The 16,709-nt window shown below is 55.5% G+C and overlaps 1 protein-coding gene across 1 annotated transcript in view; it reads right to left on the reverse strand.

The window, feature by feature from the left end:
* The window catches only part of EFHD2 (EF-hand domain family, member D2), a 17,231-nt gene continuing 522 nt past the window's right edge, over positions 1 to 16,709 (reverse strand). Inside the window, exons 2-5 of the mRNA XM_010850241.1 lie at positions 16,632 to 16,704; positions 3,504 to 3,651; positions 1,877 to 2,011; positions 1 to 687 (exon numbers count right to left, since the gene is read on the reverse strand). Coding sequence (XP_010848543.1) covers positions 556 to 687; positions 1,877 to 2,011; positions 3,504 to 3,651; positions 16,632 to 16,704 — 488 coding nt within the window. The 3' untranslated portion in view covers positions 1 to 555. The remainder of the gene's footprint in view (positions 688 to 1,876; positions 2,012 to 3,503; positions 3,652 to 16,631; positions 16,705 to 16,709) is intronic.

The raw sequence follows: 16,709 nt of genomic DNA on the forward strand, positions 1-16,709 counted from the left end.
GATTCCAGCAGAGAGAGGAGGCAGGGCTGCAGGAACAGGTGCTGGGCGTGGGGAGCTGGGTGCCACCGATCAGCTCTATGGGGCTGCGATTCTTGCCATCTGTCGTTCGCCCAGTCTAGGGAGGGGCCCCAGGGCCGTGGGGGTGGTGCAGCCTGTAGGTGAAGGGCAGCTGGCCTCTGGGGTGGGGATGAGGAGGACGGGGGAGGCGCAGGAAGGAGACGAGTGTGTGTGGAGGGCAGCCTCCCAGCAGGGTGCGCCCTAGAGCCGGGAGCAGGCGCGGCTGGGGCAGGCAGCGGGGCAGCCAGGAGGCGAAGGAGCAGGACTGGCCGGGCAGCTGGTGTCGCGGCCTCAGGAACAGTAGAGGGAGCGGGGAGAGGCTGGGCCGCTCTGGGAGACCCCGTCCACCGGCTTGTTCACAGACATCTGTAGCTTTTTAGCATGGTCCCTTCGGGCAGAGCCGAGGATCAAGCTGGGCCTCCGGTCTGCCCACCCTTGCCACCCTCGCGGGCCGGACCGGGCGCCAGGGCCGGGGCCACATGGTGGGGTGCAGCCTTGCTACTTGAAGGTGGACTGCAGCTCCTTGAAGGCCGCTTTCCGCTGCTTCATCTCCTCCGCCTGCTTCTTCCTCTCCTCCTGCTCTGCCTTGATCTCCTCCTCGAAGCGGCTGGACACGTTCATGGCCTGGACCTGGGATGGGGTCGGGTGGGAGTCGGGTGGTCAGGACCGGAGGTGGTCTCTCTGGGGTCTCTTCTAGTTCTGCTGTGCCCTCCATCCCACCCCAACCAATGCTCTGCCTCCCACCATCCAGACCCTCAGCTCGGCACCTCAGTCACCTCTCTGAGCCTCAGTTCTTCCATTTAGAGCCTGGTAGTGATTTAGTCGCCAAGTTGTGTCTGACTTGTGACTCCATAGGCTATAGCCTGCCAGGCTTCTCTGTCCATGGCACTTCTCAGGCAAGAATACTGGAGTGGGTTGCCATTTTCTCCTCCAAAATCTTCCCCATCCAGGGGTTGAACCTGGGTCTCCTGCACTGCAGGCAGACTCTTTACCAACTGAGCTACCAGGGAAGCCCATATTTAGAGCCTGGTGATTAATAACTCTGACCTCATAGGTACATGGAGAGGATTAAAAGAAATAAGACACATTCAGTGGCTGTTGCAGACTGTGGGTCCTGTAACTGAGAGCTTCTGATGTATCTATTCTTATCCTGTTCCTGTCCTGGGAAGTCCAACTGAACCCAGAAACATCCCATCAATTCTAGAAGCCTGGAAGGAGGTGGGAAGAGGCCTTTAGAAAGAATGTTCTTAGCTAACATGAAGATGGGGAGAAGCAAGAACAGGCAGGAGCCCCAGGGCCCTGGCAAGACAGGATCCAGGAACCGTACTTGTCCCCTCCTCCTGAACCTGTGCCACGCCTGGAGTTGGCCTCTGGGGGCCATCACACTCCCTCCAGGCTGGGGCTGGCAGGGCTAGTGTCTCTGAGAGGCCCTGGGAACCAGTGCTGTGTTTCTGGGCCTGCTCTGCTGTTTCTTGGTCCCACCTTTTAAAGCCCAGTCCTTTGTGGGTGGTGGCTCTGTGTGCCAGGGCAGGGGCATCTCAAAGTGGTCCTTGTTCCCTCTTCAAGAATACACACCCCTCACCCATCCCTGGGGGAGAGAAGGGGGAAGCTGGAAAGGATCACAAGCTGGATGGGAGGGGACAGAAGCCAGGAACAACGTGGGCCCTGATAGGCATCAGTTCCCCATCTCTTGCCTGCGGCCTCAGCAGGGATAGGAAGGGGACATGCTGATCCTTCTGCTAACTGAGGGTCCTGGTGGATCCCAGCCACCCCCATCCTCAAGTGGGGTCAGGGCACCCCATAGCCCCCCATTCCTTACCTTGGCCTCAAAGAAGCTCTTGGCCCCCTTGACACCCTCGGTGGACACGTCGATCTCAGAGAGGCGGGCCAGCACGTGCAGCCCGCTGTCCTCCTGCAGCTCCCCGGCTGCTGCCTTGCGGAAAATCAGGAGGAACTGTGGCAGGGAGAACAGAACACTGACATCATCAGGGAGAGAGTGGGAGGGGCCAGAGCCTGCCCACCCCCGGGCCTGCTACAGGCCTCCCTGGGAAGAGAGGTGCTCGCGGGCCTGGGAGCCAGAGGCCTGGGCTCTCCACTCTCCATGCTCTGTGTTCCTGAACAGGCTGCTGGGCCCCTCCTCTCTGGGCCTCAGTTGCCCATCTGTAAAATGGGAGGATAGGTGACCTATCTCCTATCCACCCCGGGACTGGGGCTCCTGCAGGCTGCTCTGCCCACGCTCAGCTCCCAGCAAAAGCCTCAACTTATCTCTTACCTTTGTCTCCACCGTTCTCCAAACCAGTCCACCTTAAATCCCACTTACTGAGCCCTGAAGGTACATGATTATGCCCATTTTACGGAAAGAGTGAGGCTCAGCACTGGAAAGTCATGGAGGAGGACTTGAACCCAGGTCCTGAGTCCATACCATCATCGTGTGCTGCCTGCACCGTCCTCCCTGGGCCTCGGCTCCCCCAGGCGCCTGGGCCACCTTTCTCTTGCTTGCCTCCTCTATGCTTCCTGCTAGCTCTCCAGGGCCCACCTGAGACCTGACCCTCCAGAGGCCACAGCTGGCATTTAACCCTGTGCTGCCCAGGAGGCCAGTGCCATTGCTATCTGGCTTGGAGCCTCGGTTTCCTCCTCCAGCAAGCAGGTTCGCTCATGGCTCCCATCTCAGAGTGAGGCTGAGTGAGAGCTGGAGTGTGAAGTCACCTGGCCCAGCGCCTGCTCCTCTTGGACCTGCAGGGCGAGTCCCTCCTCCATCTGCCCCCTCTTCTCAGTCACAGCATCCTATCGTTTCACTCTCTGTGCATCTCCCCCTCTGCATGCCAGGACCCCTGGAGCACAGGGTCTTTCTCTGTACTCCCAGAGCCCACACGGGGTCAGGGATACGGGACTTCCCTGATAGTACAGTGGATGGGGAGTCTGCCTGCCAAAGCGGGGGACATGGATTCGATCCCTGGTCCAGGCGGTGGGGCAAACTAAGCCTGTGGGCCACAACTCCTGAGTATGCGCTCTAGAGCCCATGAGCCGCAACCACTGAGTCTGTGTGCTACAACCACCGAGGCTCGTGCACCTGGAGCCCATGCTCTGCAACAGGAGAAGCCACTGCAACAAAAAGCCTGAGCACTGCAACCAGAGAGTAGCTCTCTGCAAGTAAAGAAAAGCTCGTGCAGCAGTGAAAACCCAACACAGACATAAATAAAAATCAATCAATCAATAAAATAAGTGCTCACTACATGAAGGGATGGATGGACCTTCTTCTCACTTAGGCATCTCAGAATCTCCCTGGGGACCTGCTCTACGATCTGCTGAAACCTCATTCAGCCAACAATCAGCCATTCAACAGTGGCTGTTCAAGGACAAGTAGCTCAGTGACAAAGCGGGGGTGAGTCTCTCCCCACCACCAAGCCCCCAGCAGTGTTGCCCCCCATGGGGAGGAGGAAGCTCACCTCCCGGAAGCTGAGCTTGCTGTCAAAATCCTCATCCACCTCCTTGATCATATTTTTCAGGCCCAGGTGGGTCTGGGGGGCTCCAAGTTTCTCCATCATGAGCTTTAACTCCATCAGGTCAATGAATCCATCCCGGCCGGCATCGTACCTGTGGGTGCAAAGAGAGGCCTTAGGACATCCTGACACTTGTTCCTCACCAGCCAGAGCAGTGATAAGCCAGAGTGCAAGGAGCCTAGGAGCTCAAAAGTCACCTCTTAGTGAGGAACTCGGCCAAGGCTGATTTTGGCCCAGTGACTGCTTCGTTACCTCTGATGATGGGGAGCTCACCACGTGGCCTGGCAGCCTCTTACATGTTGAGCAGTGCCAACTTTTGGCCAAACCTGCTACACAGGGAAGCTGAAACCACAGCCCATATCTACTGAATGAGACATGACAAGCATGTAGGAAGAATTCACAATATTATATGGGGTATGGACTGGGAGGGTGGGCCCTGATGTAAGAACTCACTGACCATCCTTAGGCACCTCCACAGGCCCTCGAGGGACATCTTGGCTCCATATCTCCCCCTCTCCCTGTCCCCACCCAGGAGGGAGGCAGAAGGAACCACACTAAGGGTAGGGGCCAGAGCTCACAGGAGGGAGGGGAGTTTTCTGGAATGTGGCCTGGGGTGTGTTCAGGGAACAACTTGCACAGGGTGCCTGCAGAGGGGTACAGTGGTGGCTGGAAAGGCCTGGAACAATGATTAGGTGATGACTGTGTCTCTGCCCTGCACATTCCGGGTCTCTTTTTTCTACCACTCATGGCCTGGCAGAGAGACAGACAGGGTGAGGGGCAGAGTCTAAATAGCTTGCTTGACCGGCTTCCTTGTGGTAAGAGCTTGGGTCAGAGCTGCCCTCTGGCCCATCCCCTGGTGGGGGAGGTGTTGCTGCTGGTGCTGGGAGCACACAGCCTGGCGGATGTGGGCGCTGTTCCCACAGCCCAGCCAGGCCCTCTTATCAGGCCAACCAAGCAACTGCTCTGATTGCCTCCTGGTGGGTGGGGGAGGGTCATCTCAGTGTTGGCCAAGTGGGCCTCCTGAGCCTAAAGACCCTTGTGCAGTTCCTCAAGGCCTCAAGATGGCTGGGTGACAGTGCTGGTGACATTAATATGACACAGAGGGGCTGAGTTCCAGAAACTTTCTGCAGACTTGGATTTCCTACATAAACACTCATCTCGTTTCTGTCCCCTCTTCAAGGGCTCCCCAGTTCCCTTCCCCTATCTCCAGGTATACTTCATACAACTATGGAAATCTGATAGCAACCAGCTTTTGAAATCTTATCTTTGTGCTGGGAAATTTACCTACTTCATTTTTCTTAATCCTCTTCATTTAAAACGAAGGCTCAGAGAGGTGAAGTGAGCTGCCCAAGGTCACACAGCAGTAGAGGAAGGAGCTGGGCTTCTATCCCACGTCTGGAGGGCTCACAGACTTGCCCATTTGCTGGGCCCAGCCCCCCTCCACACGTCCTGGGGCTGCCAGCAGAACAGAGGAGCGCTGAGTGGAGCATTTGTGCGAGGGGTATAAATAGTTCACGAGCAAGTGAGTCAGTGGTTGGAAGTGACGCAGCACAGGGAAGACAGGTCTCTGGGAACCCTGCAGGGAACACAGGGTCCTGAGGCCTCTTCCCCCACCATGGAGAAAGGAGGCTGGAGTTCGGGCAGTGGCCACAGCCAAGGTGGAAGCAGATAACAGAGAGGATGCAGTGGAGGATTGTGGGACTTGAGAAGGTCAGGAAGACCAACGATCCTGTGGTCCAGACTCCACTTAGAGCTGGAGGGACCCTGTGGGGGGCACAGTGGAGCCCCTCATCTTCCATCTTTGGAGTCTGTTTGCCAGTTGGTAACAGGCAGGGTGGCTGCTCCTTGAGCCTTACTGACCGGTACTGGAGCGGCCCTGGAGCAACCCAGGAGGAGAGCAGCCCAACGACAGAGGAGTCAGTCTTTCCAGGGTCAGTCATACGGATGCCCCTCCTCAGTGTCCCTGAGGAAAACAAAGGCCCAGCCTCTTTCTGAACTTGGGCTCCGGTGACGTTCGGCGATGACATGTCAGGGCTGGAGCAGACGGCCTGGGTTCTAGGAGACTGTGCCAGTGAACCTCCCACCGAGGCCAAGAACCCCTGGTATGATGGTGACCCTTTCGTAGGGTCACTGTGGGGACTGAAGGGGTTCATACGTGACAAGCACTTAGCACAGCTCTGGCTCCAGAAACGGCAGCTACCAGCACTATCATGAGACTTAGTTACTTTTATGAAGCTCCTACTATGTGCCAGGCAGTTTCTCTCCACACCTCTATGCTCAGCAATCCTGGGGGGTCAGTTATGGCCCCACGTGACTGATTAGAGAACAGGGACTATAAACGTCTGGGCACTGGCCAGGGGTCCAGCCCCCCATCCCTGCGTTTCCCACACTTGACTCTCTCCACCGCCCCACTAGCCTCTCCTGAGTCTCAGCTCTATTTATTGCTCAAGGGTTTCTCCTGCAGCCAGGGGTGGCTCAGTTTCAGAGGAAGTGCAGATAAAGTGTCCACACTTGGACAGAAACGAGGGCTCTGGATCTCGGTCTCTGGCAGCTCCCAGGCCTGTCTGGGCTGCAGCTCAAACCGCGGCCTGAACCGCTGTCTGCGTCAATCAAGCATCAATCAATTACCAGGTCTGGGCTCCCGCCCCCAGGGGGACAGTGCTGGCCGCAGTGCCGGAGGATCAGCCACCAAGGGGAGGTGACAGAGAGCAGGGAGAAGCAGGTGCTGGAGTGGGAAGTGGGGCCCCAGAGGTGGTAACACTGGACCCCCTCCCCCCTCGGGGGAGTGGACCTCCACCATGTGCCCTGGGCTCTGGGTCACTGGATCAGCTAGATTCTTCCTGGGTAAACCCTGGAGGTTTGTGCTCACAGCACGTCTGCTGAGACTGACCCGAGTCCAAGCCCCAGCTCTGCCATCTGTGGGCTAGGTGACCCTGTTCAAGTCACATGACCCCAGGCGCCTCAATTTCCCCATTCACACCATGGAGATCAGACCCATCTCAGGCTCAAGGCAAGGGTTAAGAGAGGGTCCACAAAGATTCTGAGCACAGAGGCTGGCCCACAATAAGTACTTAATTAATACACACTAATTACAGTACCACTGCTGAATTATTATTATTGTTAACATCTATCATTAGGGTTTGAGAGTAAAGGAGATTATGGATATATAAAACGGGCTTTCCAGGTGTTGCAGTTAGTAAGGAACTTGCCTGCCAATGCAAGAGACGTGGGTTCAATCCCTGGGTTGGGAAAATCCCCTGGAACAGGAAATGGCAACCCACTCCAGTATTCTTATCTGGAAAATCCCATGGACAGAGGCGCCTGCCGGGTGACTGTCCATGGTGTCACAAAGAGTTGGACATGACTAAGCCCATACTGAAGCTGAAGCTCCAATACTATGGCCACCTGATGTGAAGAGCCGATTCATTAGAAAAGACCCTGACGCTGGGAAAGATTGAAGGTAGGAGGAGAAGGGGACGACAGAGGAGATGGCTGGATGGCATCACCGACTCAATGGACATGAATTTGAGCAAGCTCTGGGAGATGGTAAAGGGCAGGGAAGCCTGGCGTGCTGCCGTCCATGGGGCCACGAAGAGATGAACACGACTGAGCAACTGAACAAAACAAAGCCCACACACGTATGCACACAAGGATATAAAACACCTAATACGTAATATGTGCCTAAAACCTGCTAACTTGATTATAATAGCTCTATTGAGAACTTTTAATGTGCCAGATACTAGTTAAGTACTTTGTACATATAATATAAAAATAGTGATAATAATAATAGTGGTAAAAAATACAATTTCTTCCCCAGTCCTGATTGTGTATGGCTGGGAGGAAATGCTTGCTGTAGACTGGCCTGGAGGTAGGGGGTGGACAAGATGAATGAGGGATCCCATGAGCACCTCCTCTGAAGGTCCAACTACTTCCATCCCCAACCCCCATTAGGCTGGATTCAGAGACCCTGCCACTTGGGGAGGTGGAGAGATATAATCTTTTGCTCTCTCACTGGGCAGAGAGAGAGAGAAGCCCCAGTCCTGGGTCACCCTCTGGTTCCTCCTCTGACAGAGAGGGAAGTGAGAAAGGGGCAGATGGTCACTGTGCCACCAGCAGGAGGATGCCTGGCAACCCAGGAGAGAATGGTGTTAGTAGGATGCTGGGAAACAGGCATATCCCTGGCTGGGGAGACCCTCTCTTCCAACAGCCCTTGCCCTGAGCTGGAGCTGAGGCTACAGGTAGCTCAGAGGATCCAGGCAAAGACTGTACACAAGATCCGTCTGGATGCCTGGTCTACTCGCTTCATGTCATGTAGGGAAATTGGGGCCCAGAGTGGGTAGCAAGCAGCCCAGAGTCACACAGCTAGAGATCAGCAAGATTCCAAAAGCTGTAAACTTTGCTCCCTTCCTACCAGCCTGCTTCCCTCTTCTTTGTGGTCCCGTAAGAGGTCCTGAATTCTCAAGCCTGCAGGGCTGGGGGAGGCTGGGCCGAGAGCAGAGGCTTGGGACCTGCCTGGGAGGACCAATTCCATCCGGCGGGACTGACAACAAAGCTCCTGGGCTGGGAGCTCAGCACTTTTCTCCAGCACTGGACGAGGCTGCTGCATCTGGCACTGTGCCCACATTCCTACTCCCCTCCCCCTGAACAGTTCTCAACAGGGAGGGCTCAGCTGCTGCCGCCCCGGATGCTGGTGACAAAATCCCCTCCCATCTGTCCTTGAAAGTGGAGCAGCGGCCACCACCCGGGCAGACTTTGCCCCTTTGGGCTGCAGGGCCCCCTTGGCGATTGCTCCTCCTCTCCTGGTTCTGATAACCCGGAGTTCTGGGGCTGAGCAGCAGCCGGCTCTGATAGTGTGCAGGGCCTGCCCCTATTTCATAACAATATTATCATTAGTGGCTCCTCTTGGCTGAGCACATGCTATGTGGCAGGCACTACCCCAAGTGCTTTGTGTCAGATCCTCTCAAGAACTTGGTGCTGCTGCTGCTAAGTCACTTCAGTCATATCTGACTCTGTGCGACCCCATAGACAGCAGCCCACCAGGCTCCGCCGTCCCTGGGATTCTCCACTGGAGTGGGTTGCCATTTCCTTCAAAGAACTTGGTGAAGCAGGCATAAACATCTCCATACTACAGACGAGCAGACTGAGGCTCAGGGAGGAAGTGACTTGGCCAAGATCATAGCTAACAAGGACATACCTAACTATCAGAACCCTGGCCTGAGGAAAAACATGTGCTTTTAACTACTATGCTGTGTTCTGATGCCTACAGACCCTGTAACAAAGAAACTCAGGTTGGGAGGGATACTGGAGGCCACCTCATTGAGCACTCGTGAGGGTCAGATCCCCTAATGCAGCTTTCCTGCTTGAATACCTCTGAGGACGGGAAGCTCACTGCTTCACTAAAACAGCCCATTTTGGCTTTGTAACTCTCTATTAGAAAGTTGCTCTTTCTAATATGACCCTCCCCATTGGCCAGCTGTGCTGTACAGTCTGATGGCAGAGTGAGGAGCCATCAGAGTCACTGCAAAGGGGGAGAGGGGCAATGGTTTGGGAGCATAGGGGACCCCAATTCTCTCCGTTCTGGTTCCCATCCCATCCCAGGCCTTTGCTGGTGGTCTCTCTGCCCATGGGGGTTGCCAGGAGGACAGACAGCTGGAGAGAGTGGTGTTTATGGACCACTGAGCCCCCAGGCCCACCTGACTTTGGCCCCAGTATTCACAGACCTGGTCTTCCCCCATCCTGTCTGGGGAGGCCTCAGTGGCTCCAAGGCCTGTACTCTTTGTCCTGAAATGGGAAAGTAGGAAAGTTCTAGACACCAGGGAAATTCTGGCCTTGCTACTTGTCACAGTTGGGTTGGCCCGGCACGCCTCCTGGTACAGGTAGACACCCACAGGCTCGGTGATGACAGTTCGGTAGTGCCCATCGGTTCCTACACTCCCCCACCTCCAGACTGCCTGACTCGGGTGGGGAAAGCCCAGTCACTCACCACTTCCTCCAGCCCTATCTTTAGAGTCTGACACTCGATCTGTTGCCCTGTGTCAGCGAAGGAGAGGGTGTGTGAGCGTGTATGGGTGAATGTGTGGCCAGGGTGGGGCTGATGCTTCCCCTATGGCTTCCCAGGGAGTCCACGGATCAAGTGGGTGCCCCTCCTTGGCTGATGGCAACCTGCTGGGGGCTGTCAGGGCTCAGGACACCCTAAACTCGGGTTTAAGCATCTCTCACTGAGCCCCACCCTGGGAGGGCAGCTCCCTCCACTGGTAGCAATAGCAGTGGGTCTCCCCACAGCCTGCTCTTAATAATAATTATTATTATAACAGTGATTGCAAAGGACATATACCGAATGTCTAATATAATCCAGTGTTTATTACTTAACTTAATCTTCCCTCTTGTTATTGTCTCACTCCCTAGACTCAGGAACGGGGCAGGGAGACGGCTATGGGGTGGCCCAGTGCTTCTTAAACCTTAAAGTGCATACCTGGTGAGTCTTACTAAAATGCAGACTCTGATCCAGTAGGCCTGGGGTGGAGCCTGAGCATCTGGATTTCTAACAAGCTGATGAGGAGATGCTCCCAATAGGGTCCCATGGGAGCAAAAGACTTGGAGTCAGAAGGATCAAATTTAAATCCTGTCTGCTCCTCAGTCATAGAAACCTGAGACTCAGTCTTCTTATCTGTGAAATGGGTGATGACCATCTTACAGGATGTTGAGAAAGAATTAAACAAGAGGTAAAGTTCCTGGAATGGAGCAGCCCCAGAGGTCCTCTCTCTCCACACAGCTCAGGAGTCCCCAGGCCTGGCTCTGTCTGGCTGCACCTTTCTGGCCTAGAATCCTTCTCTAGAGTCCTAAAAAAGCGGAAATCAGCCAAGGAGAAGACTGCTGGGCAGACAGAGGGACCTCAGCTGCTGGAGGGCGTGGGGTTGGCTTTGCAAGGTCTGGTCTCCTAGAGCTGAAGCTAGGCCCTGAACCCAGAGGCACAGACAGAAGGCAGGAAGGCGCAAACCAAAAGGGAACCGAAAGTCCCCGGGGGTTGGGAGAGGAGAGGTGACTCAGAATCACAAGGGAAGTAGAAGAGCAGAGGACAGGCCCGAGGCCAGAAAATCCTCCCTCCCCAGAAAGCCAGGCTCCCGGCCGCTGTAGGTGCAGGACCCAACCTCTGAACCCCCAGAGGGTTGCACCACCACCCCCCCGCCCCCCGCCCCGTCCCCCAGCCACAAACACAGCCCTCATTTGGCCTTGGGAGCTCCCTGTAGGCAGACCTGGTTCTAATCCTGCCCTGGCCACTTATTATAAGCTTGGGCCTTGCTTTTCTCATCTGGCAAATGGGAAGAATGACAGCACCCACCTCACTGGGCTGGTCTGAGGATTCAATTCAGTTCCTGAAATAATACACCGGGCCTCATGGGCCTGGTGGCTCCATTTAACAAGGAGAGGGCATGGAGGCAGGGGGCTGGCTATGAAGGGCTGACATCATGGCATCCTTCAAGAGAACTTTAAGTACTCCTCGTAGAAATAAAGAAACGGAACCTGACCTTTCCAGCCCTGGGGGTCCAGCCTCTCTCACTCCCAAAGACCCCTCTATGCCATTGCTCTTCATGAGACTGTAAGCTTCTTGAGGGCAGAAATTTTATTTTTCCCTTAATTCTCTGGAACTTGCATACAGAAACTTAACAAAGTATGATCAAAGGAGTGAACACTACATTTTAAAAATATGTCACCTATGTTTTTAGTAGCCCACCAGCCAGACACGATGGTGGACTCTTTACAAAGGCACAGGAGTTTTTTTTTTGACTACACTATGCAGCTTCCAGGATCTTGGTTCCTGGGCCAGGGACTGAACCCAGGCCCTTGGCAGTGAAAGTGCAGAGTCCTAACCACTGGACCACCAGGGAGTTCCCCAGGACTTTCTCAACTTAATCCTCAGGACTTTCCCAGGCAGGTTCTTTAGCCCCAACGGAAATAGACTCTGAGAAACGGAGTACCCACCCGCTGGGCAATGGCACACGGGAGCCAACTAGAGCCCTAGTTTTGTGTCATCCCCGGGCTGCTGGGTGCTCTTCCCTTTTTTCTGCCACCTGCCTTCCAAGTAATTAAGTGATAATGAATTCGATTCCCCATTTTTGTTATTTCCCAAAGCCATATGTAGCTGTCAATCAAAGCTTCTGTTCTGCAGGAGGGAAAGAAGGTTCTCATGCTGAGGCCGGTCACTCGGGCCCAAAGCAAGAGGGCTGTTGCCAGCCTGGCAGGCCGGGCAGCTCCGTGGGGGGTAAGTGGAGGCAACCAGTGGCTTTTTGGAGCCATCTCTGCCTCAGCCACCTCGCCAGGGCTGGGACGGTAGTGACAGGAACTTGGTGAGGACTTATTCTATGCCAAGCCCTGGATTAAACACTTCATAACAACTCTGGGAGGTGAAGGCTATTGTTCTCCCTGTTCTAGGAAGTGAGGAAGTGAGGCTCAGAAGGGTTTACTGTGTCTTGCCCCAGGGCTCACAGCTGGGATTCCAACCCAGGATAAGTAAGTAAGTAAGTAAGTAAGTAGGTGAAATCGCTCAGTCATGTCTGACTCTTGCGACCCCTATCCCCTGGTAGGACTGTAGCCTACCAGGCTCCTCTGTCCATGGGATTTTCCAGGCAAGAGTACTGGAGTGGGTTGCCATTTCCTTCTCCAGGGGATTTTCCTGACTCAGGGATCGAACCCGGGTCGCCTGCATTGCAGGCAGATGCTTTATCCTCTGAGGCAGGGTAGCACACTCCAAAGGCCCAGCCATTAACCACTGCACCAGACAGTCTCCCAGAAAGGACAAGGGGCTGTGCTGGGGGGCAGGGGGGCGGTGCTGTGAGCTGCAAAAGCCTGAGGAGATACCAGGGAGGTGGAGCAGGTGGAGGGGAGGGAAGGGTGGGAAGAAGAGAGGGGCACTGGCTGTTCTGACGCAAGGGGTCATGAGACGAAATGGCTGGGGACGGGGCTGGGCCAGGCAGGGAACTAGGGCATCTTCCTCGGATTCCACAGCAGGTTCAGAATTACATGGCTGCCTCCCTCTCTGGCAGGTCTCAGCTTACAAAACCCCACAGAGCCCCAGGCAACAGCCCCAGGCTGTTGCCAGCCCAGAAGTGGCTGCCTTGAGGCCCTCTGGGGCCACACCTCTGCCCCTTGCTTGGAGGTCTCCAGCATTAGTCACTCAGTCTGACTCTTTGCTACCCTAGACCCTATGGACTGTAGCCCTCCTCTGTCCATGGAATTCTCCAGGCAAGAATATTGGAGTGGGTTGCCCTTTCCTTCTCCAGGGAGGCCTTCTTCCCAACCCAGGCAGGACCCTAAATGAATGAGCAGACAGAGGAGGGGAGAGGGTGGAGTTAGAGGTGATGGGAGGAACCTGAGGGAGCAAGTGGAGGACGGACTGAGAGTCAGGTGCCTCCAGGTGCCTGGCACTGTGCCAGAGCGCGTGTGCATCACCTGCCTGCAGCCCCCGCCCAGAAGCAGGGACCACTGTCCCCAAATGTACAGATAAGGATGCTCTGGTTCAGTCGTTGAAAATCTCCCCATGAAAGTCACTACACCTTCCTGGGCCTCAGTTTTCTCTTCTGTAAAATGGGGAGAAGGGTTGATGACAACCCCCCAAGGTCTCTCCCAGATGGAAACTACCAGGAGTGTAAGGTCAGTGATAGTAGAGAGCGTGGCCATCTTCCCTCTGCCCCCTTTCCTCTCCCTCCATCTCCACGCTGAGGAAGAATCTGCTGATGACCACTGAATGGATGAACTGGAGGACCCCAGAAGGCAGTTCTGTCATCCAGACAGCTCAGGATTGCTCAGACATAAGGAGGTCACTGCTGAATCATCTTTGAGAATCATCTGTCATTGTGCTCCTTTTACAGATGGGAAGACTGAGGCCAGGGGAAGGGCGGGCATACTAGGTAATTCCATAGCAAAGCCCTGCTTCCTATCTCCTGACCTCCAAGGCAAGTCCAGCTCCCAATTCCTTCTGCCCTCTCCCGTCTCTTGCACTCTGATCTGGGGGACGGTTTCCCAGGAGGCCTGGGCTCCCCTCCTCTCTGCCATGGGGGCTGCAGATCAGGGTGGAAGTCTCTCGGCAAAGCCCTGGCTGTGATCCTCCAGCCCTGCTTGGACCCAGGAGGCTGCAGCCCCTCTTGGATGGCAGAAGCAGAACGGGGGTTTTGTCTTCCATGAGAGCCTGTCTGTTGGCTGTTCACAGCTGGGACTCGGCTGGGCTGGGCTCCGCTGGCACAGTGAAGCCTTGTTTCCTTGAATACAAAATCTGCCGCCTTCCCTCCTCGCCAGGGCCCCCCGGCGGGCGGTACTTCCTTCCCTAGAAGTCCAGCTCCCTGGCCCCTTCCTGCCCTCCTACCCCATCCCTGCCAAGCAGCACCCCATCAAGCAGCAGTGGTGCCAAGATGGGGCTCCAGGGGTTCGTCTCCGCTCAATTTTCACCAAAGTATCCCTCGTCAAACTCATACCAAAAACAGCCTCCATAAAACAGTGAGCTTGCTCTGCAAATGCAGGTTCACGATCACTCCCCAAGCCACGTGCTCCTTCTAAACAAGCTGCAGCTTCCCATTTAGTGAAGGTGTTAGTCACTCGGTCATGTCCGACTCTTTGTGACCCTACTGACTGTAGCCCACCAGGCTCCTCTGTTTATGGGATTCTCCAGGCAAGAATATTGGAAGGAGTTGCTGGGCCCTTCTCCAGGGGATCTTCCCGACCCAGGGATCAAACCCAAGTTTCCTGCATTGCAGGCAGATTCTTTACTGTCTGAGCCACCAGGGAAGCAATCCCAAGTCCCTGCTTATTTGGCATGTCTGGGTTCTCCAAACTGTTCCTTCTTTTTATTTTTCGTGGGGGTAGAAGGGATGTCATGGAAGCCCAAGAGTAGGAGGTGGTGGGTCCATGTGGGGGAAAATCAGCCATGAATATGGAAGGGGGTGCTGGGTGATCGTCCCCTTGTGGAGGCAGACATCTGTGATGGGAAACCCAGGAGGGAAGAACATGAATTCTGGAGTCATAGACCTGGGTTTAGAGCCTGACTCCATCATTCTCTAGCTGTGTGTTCTTGGCAAGTTACTTCACTTCTCTGTGCCCAGACTGCCCAACTGCGCCACAGTGGTGATGACAGTTCTGTGTCATGGGGTGCTGGGAGGAATGGAGGAGCTCCTTAGTCCTTGGGCACTGTGAATATAGGGATCAAGCAGCTGAATAATCTCTCCTATACTTCCCTGTGGGGGGTGGGAGGGGTTCAGCAGAGTCTACAAGGAAGTTGCCCTCTATTGGGTTTGGAATCCTGGAACTCCTGCGCTTCTGATAAGGCCAGTTTTGATCAGGAAAAAAACTTGAGAAGAACTCCTAAACCAAGACCCTGGAGGCAAAGGAGCAGGCTCCTCAGGGACCGTGCAGAGGCCTGGGGTGGGGTTAAGGACTCAGTTCTGCCCCAGGCTGACCCTCGGAAAAAATTATGGGGTTCCCAGCCATTCAGATCTGAGAACCAAAAAACCTCTTCCCTACAATAAGGGTCAAATGCAGAAGCAGCAGCCGCAGTAAGCAGTAAGAAGTGGGAAAGAGCCTTTCTCAAGCTGGGGGGTTGCAAAACACCCTGGGCTTCCTGCTTGCCGCTGGGTCACACTGCCCCAGCCAAGGTGGCTGCCAGACCTCCTGACTTCCTCACCTGAGACTTGACCTCAGGACGGGTCTACCTTTTTGGATCCATTTCCAGACCTATTCCAGATCACACCCCCCAAGGCTGTTTTGCCTGCCAGGGGCAGGGGCCATGGGCAACAGGAGGTGGGTGGGGAAGAGTATCAAAGGGAGGGGGGTTGAGCACCTTCACGGCCCCCACCCCCTCTAGCCCCCTCACTGCTGGGGGGCAGAGCATCTGATTATCTCAGTCCCAAGAGGGTGAACCCAGGGGTGGACCCGAAGGGCATCAGGAAGTTTTTCTCTCCAGTCACTTAAGAGATTTAAAGTTTTTTTGTTGGGGGAAGGGTAAGTCCATAGGTCTGAAAGTACCTGTCCAATCTGCTGAGGCCATGGGGTGTGGAAAAAGGGATGGAGGAAGGGCTGAGGTGAGAGCCACCAGCCAAGTCAGATAGGAGGTGACCCTCTGCGGGGAGGGCAGGGGGCACGCAGTGAAGGAAGAGGGGAAAGGAGAGATGGGGCCTTCTGACAGAAAGCCAGTGACTGCAAAGCTTCAGGGCGTAGTGGGTGGTGAGGGCAAGAGGAGGGAGCTGCTGTCTGGAGAGGGAGGAGAGGGACAGTCCTGACGGGACTATTGGTGGTGGGGTTTGTACAGACCTGCGGAGTAGAGGGCAGGGAGGAAGGGGTCCCTCCCTAGGGAGATCACCTGAGGGTCAAGGGTAGGGGTCCTGGCTAAAGGAGTGGATGGGGGTAGAGCTAAGAGGGACTGAAGGGTCTCTGACACAGTTTGGGGGTAGATGCTGAATAAGTGCAGGGAAAGTGGGGGAGGGGTCTCGGCCCAGAACCCACGTTGAGGGAGATGTAAGATAAGCGGAAGAAATGAAAAAACCCCAGCCAGTGAAAGGAACGGTCACCTTTGTTGAGGCGCTAGAGGGTGGGGTGGGTGTTTCTGACCCGCGTTTGGGGTGGGGGTTGGTTGGGAATTCAAGTAGCTGAGGAGGAGGAGGAGGCAGAGGCCTCGGGGCCCCCAGTCTCGTGGTGCGCGGGTGTGGAGAAGCATCGCTAACAAGACAGGGGTCCTAGGCCAGAGATCCGAGCTCTCCAGACCCACGCGAATGGTAGCAGTGGGGGCTCGCGCTTCTCTAGAAAGAGCCGCGGGGTCCCCCACTCCGTATGCGGGCGGGTAGGGTACCGGGGGCAGCGTCACCGTGAGAAGGGGTCGCGTGCCAGGGACCGCGGGTCCCCAGACCCATAAGCGTGGTGGGGAGGAGGTCCCGAAGCCTCGTGACTATCTGGAAGGGATCTGGGGTCCTCGCCCCTGATGTGTCGGGGATCGGGGAGATCGGCTGGCCGCATGGGTCCCGGGACCGCGCGGGGTCTCAGGAGCCGAGGCCGGCTCGCGGGGTGGGTGGGGAACAGGGTCGAGCGGGCACTCACTCCTTGAACATCTTCTCCATGTCCTTGATCTGCTTCCTGGAGAACTCCTTGAACTCAGTGTAGGGGTTGAAGACGCGG

Source organism: Bison bison, unplaced genomic scaffold, assembly GCF_000754665.1.
Source record: "Bison bison bison isolate TAMUID 2011002044 unplaced genomic scaffold, Bison_UMD1.0 scf7180017864289, whole genome shotgun sequence".
NCBI classification, from domain to species: Eukaryota; Metazoa; Chordata; class Mammalia; order Artiodactyla; family Bovidae; genus Bison; species Bison bison.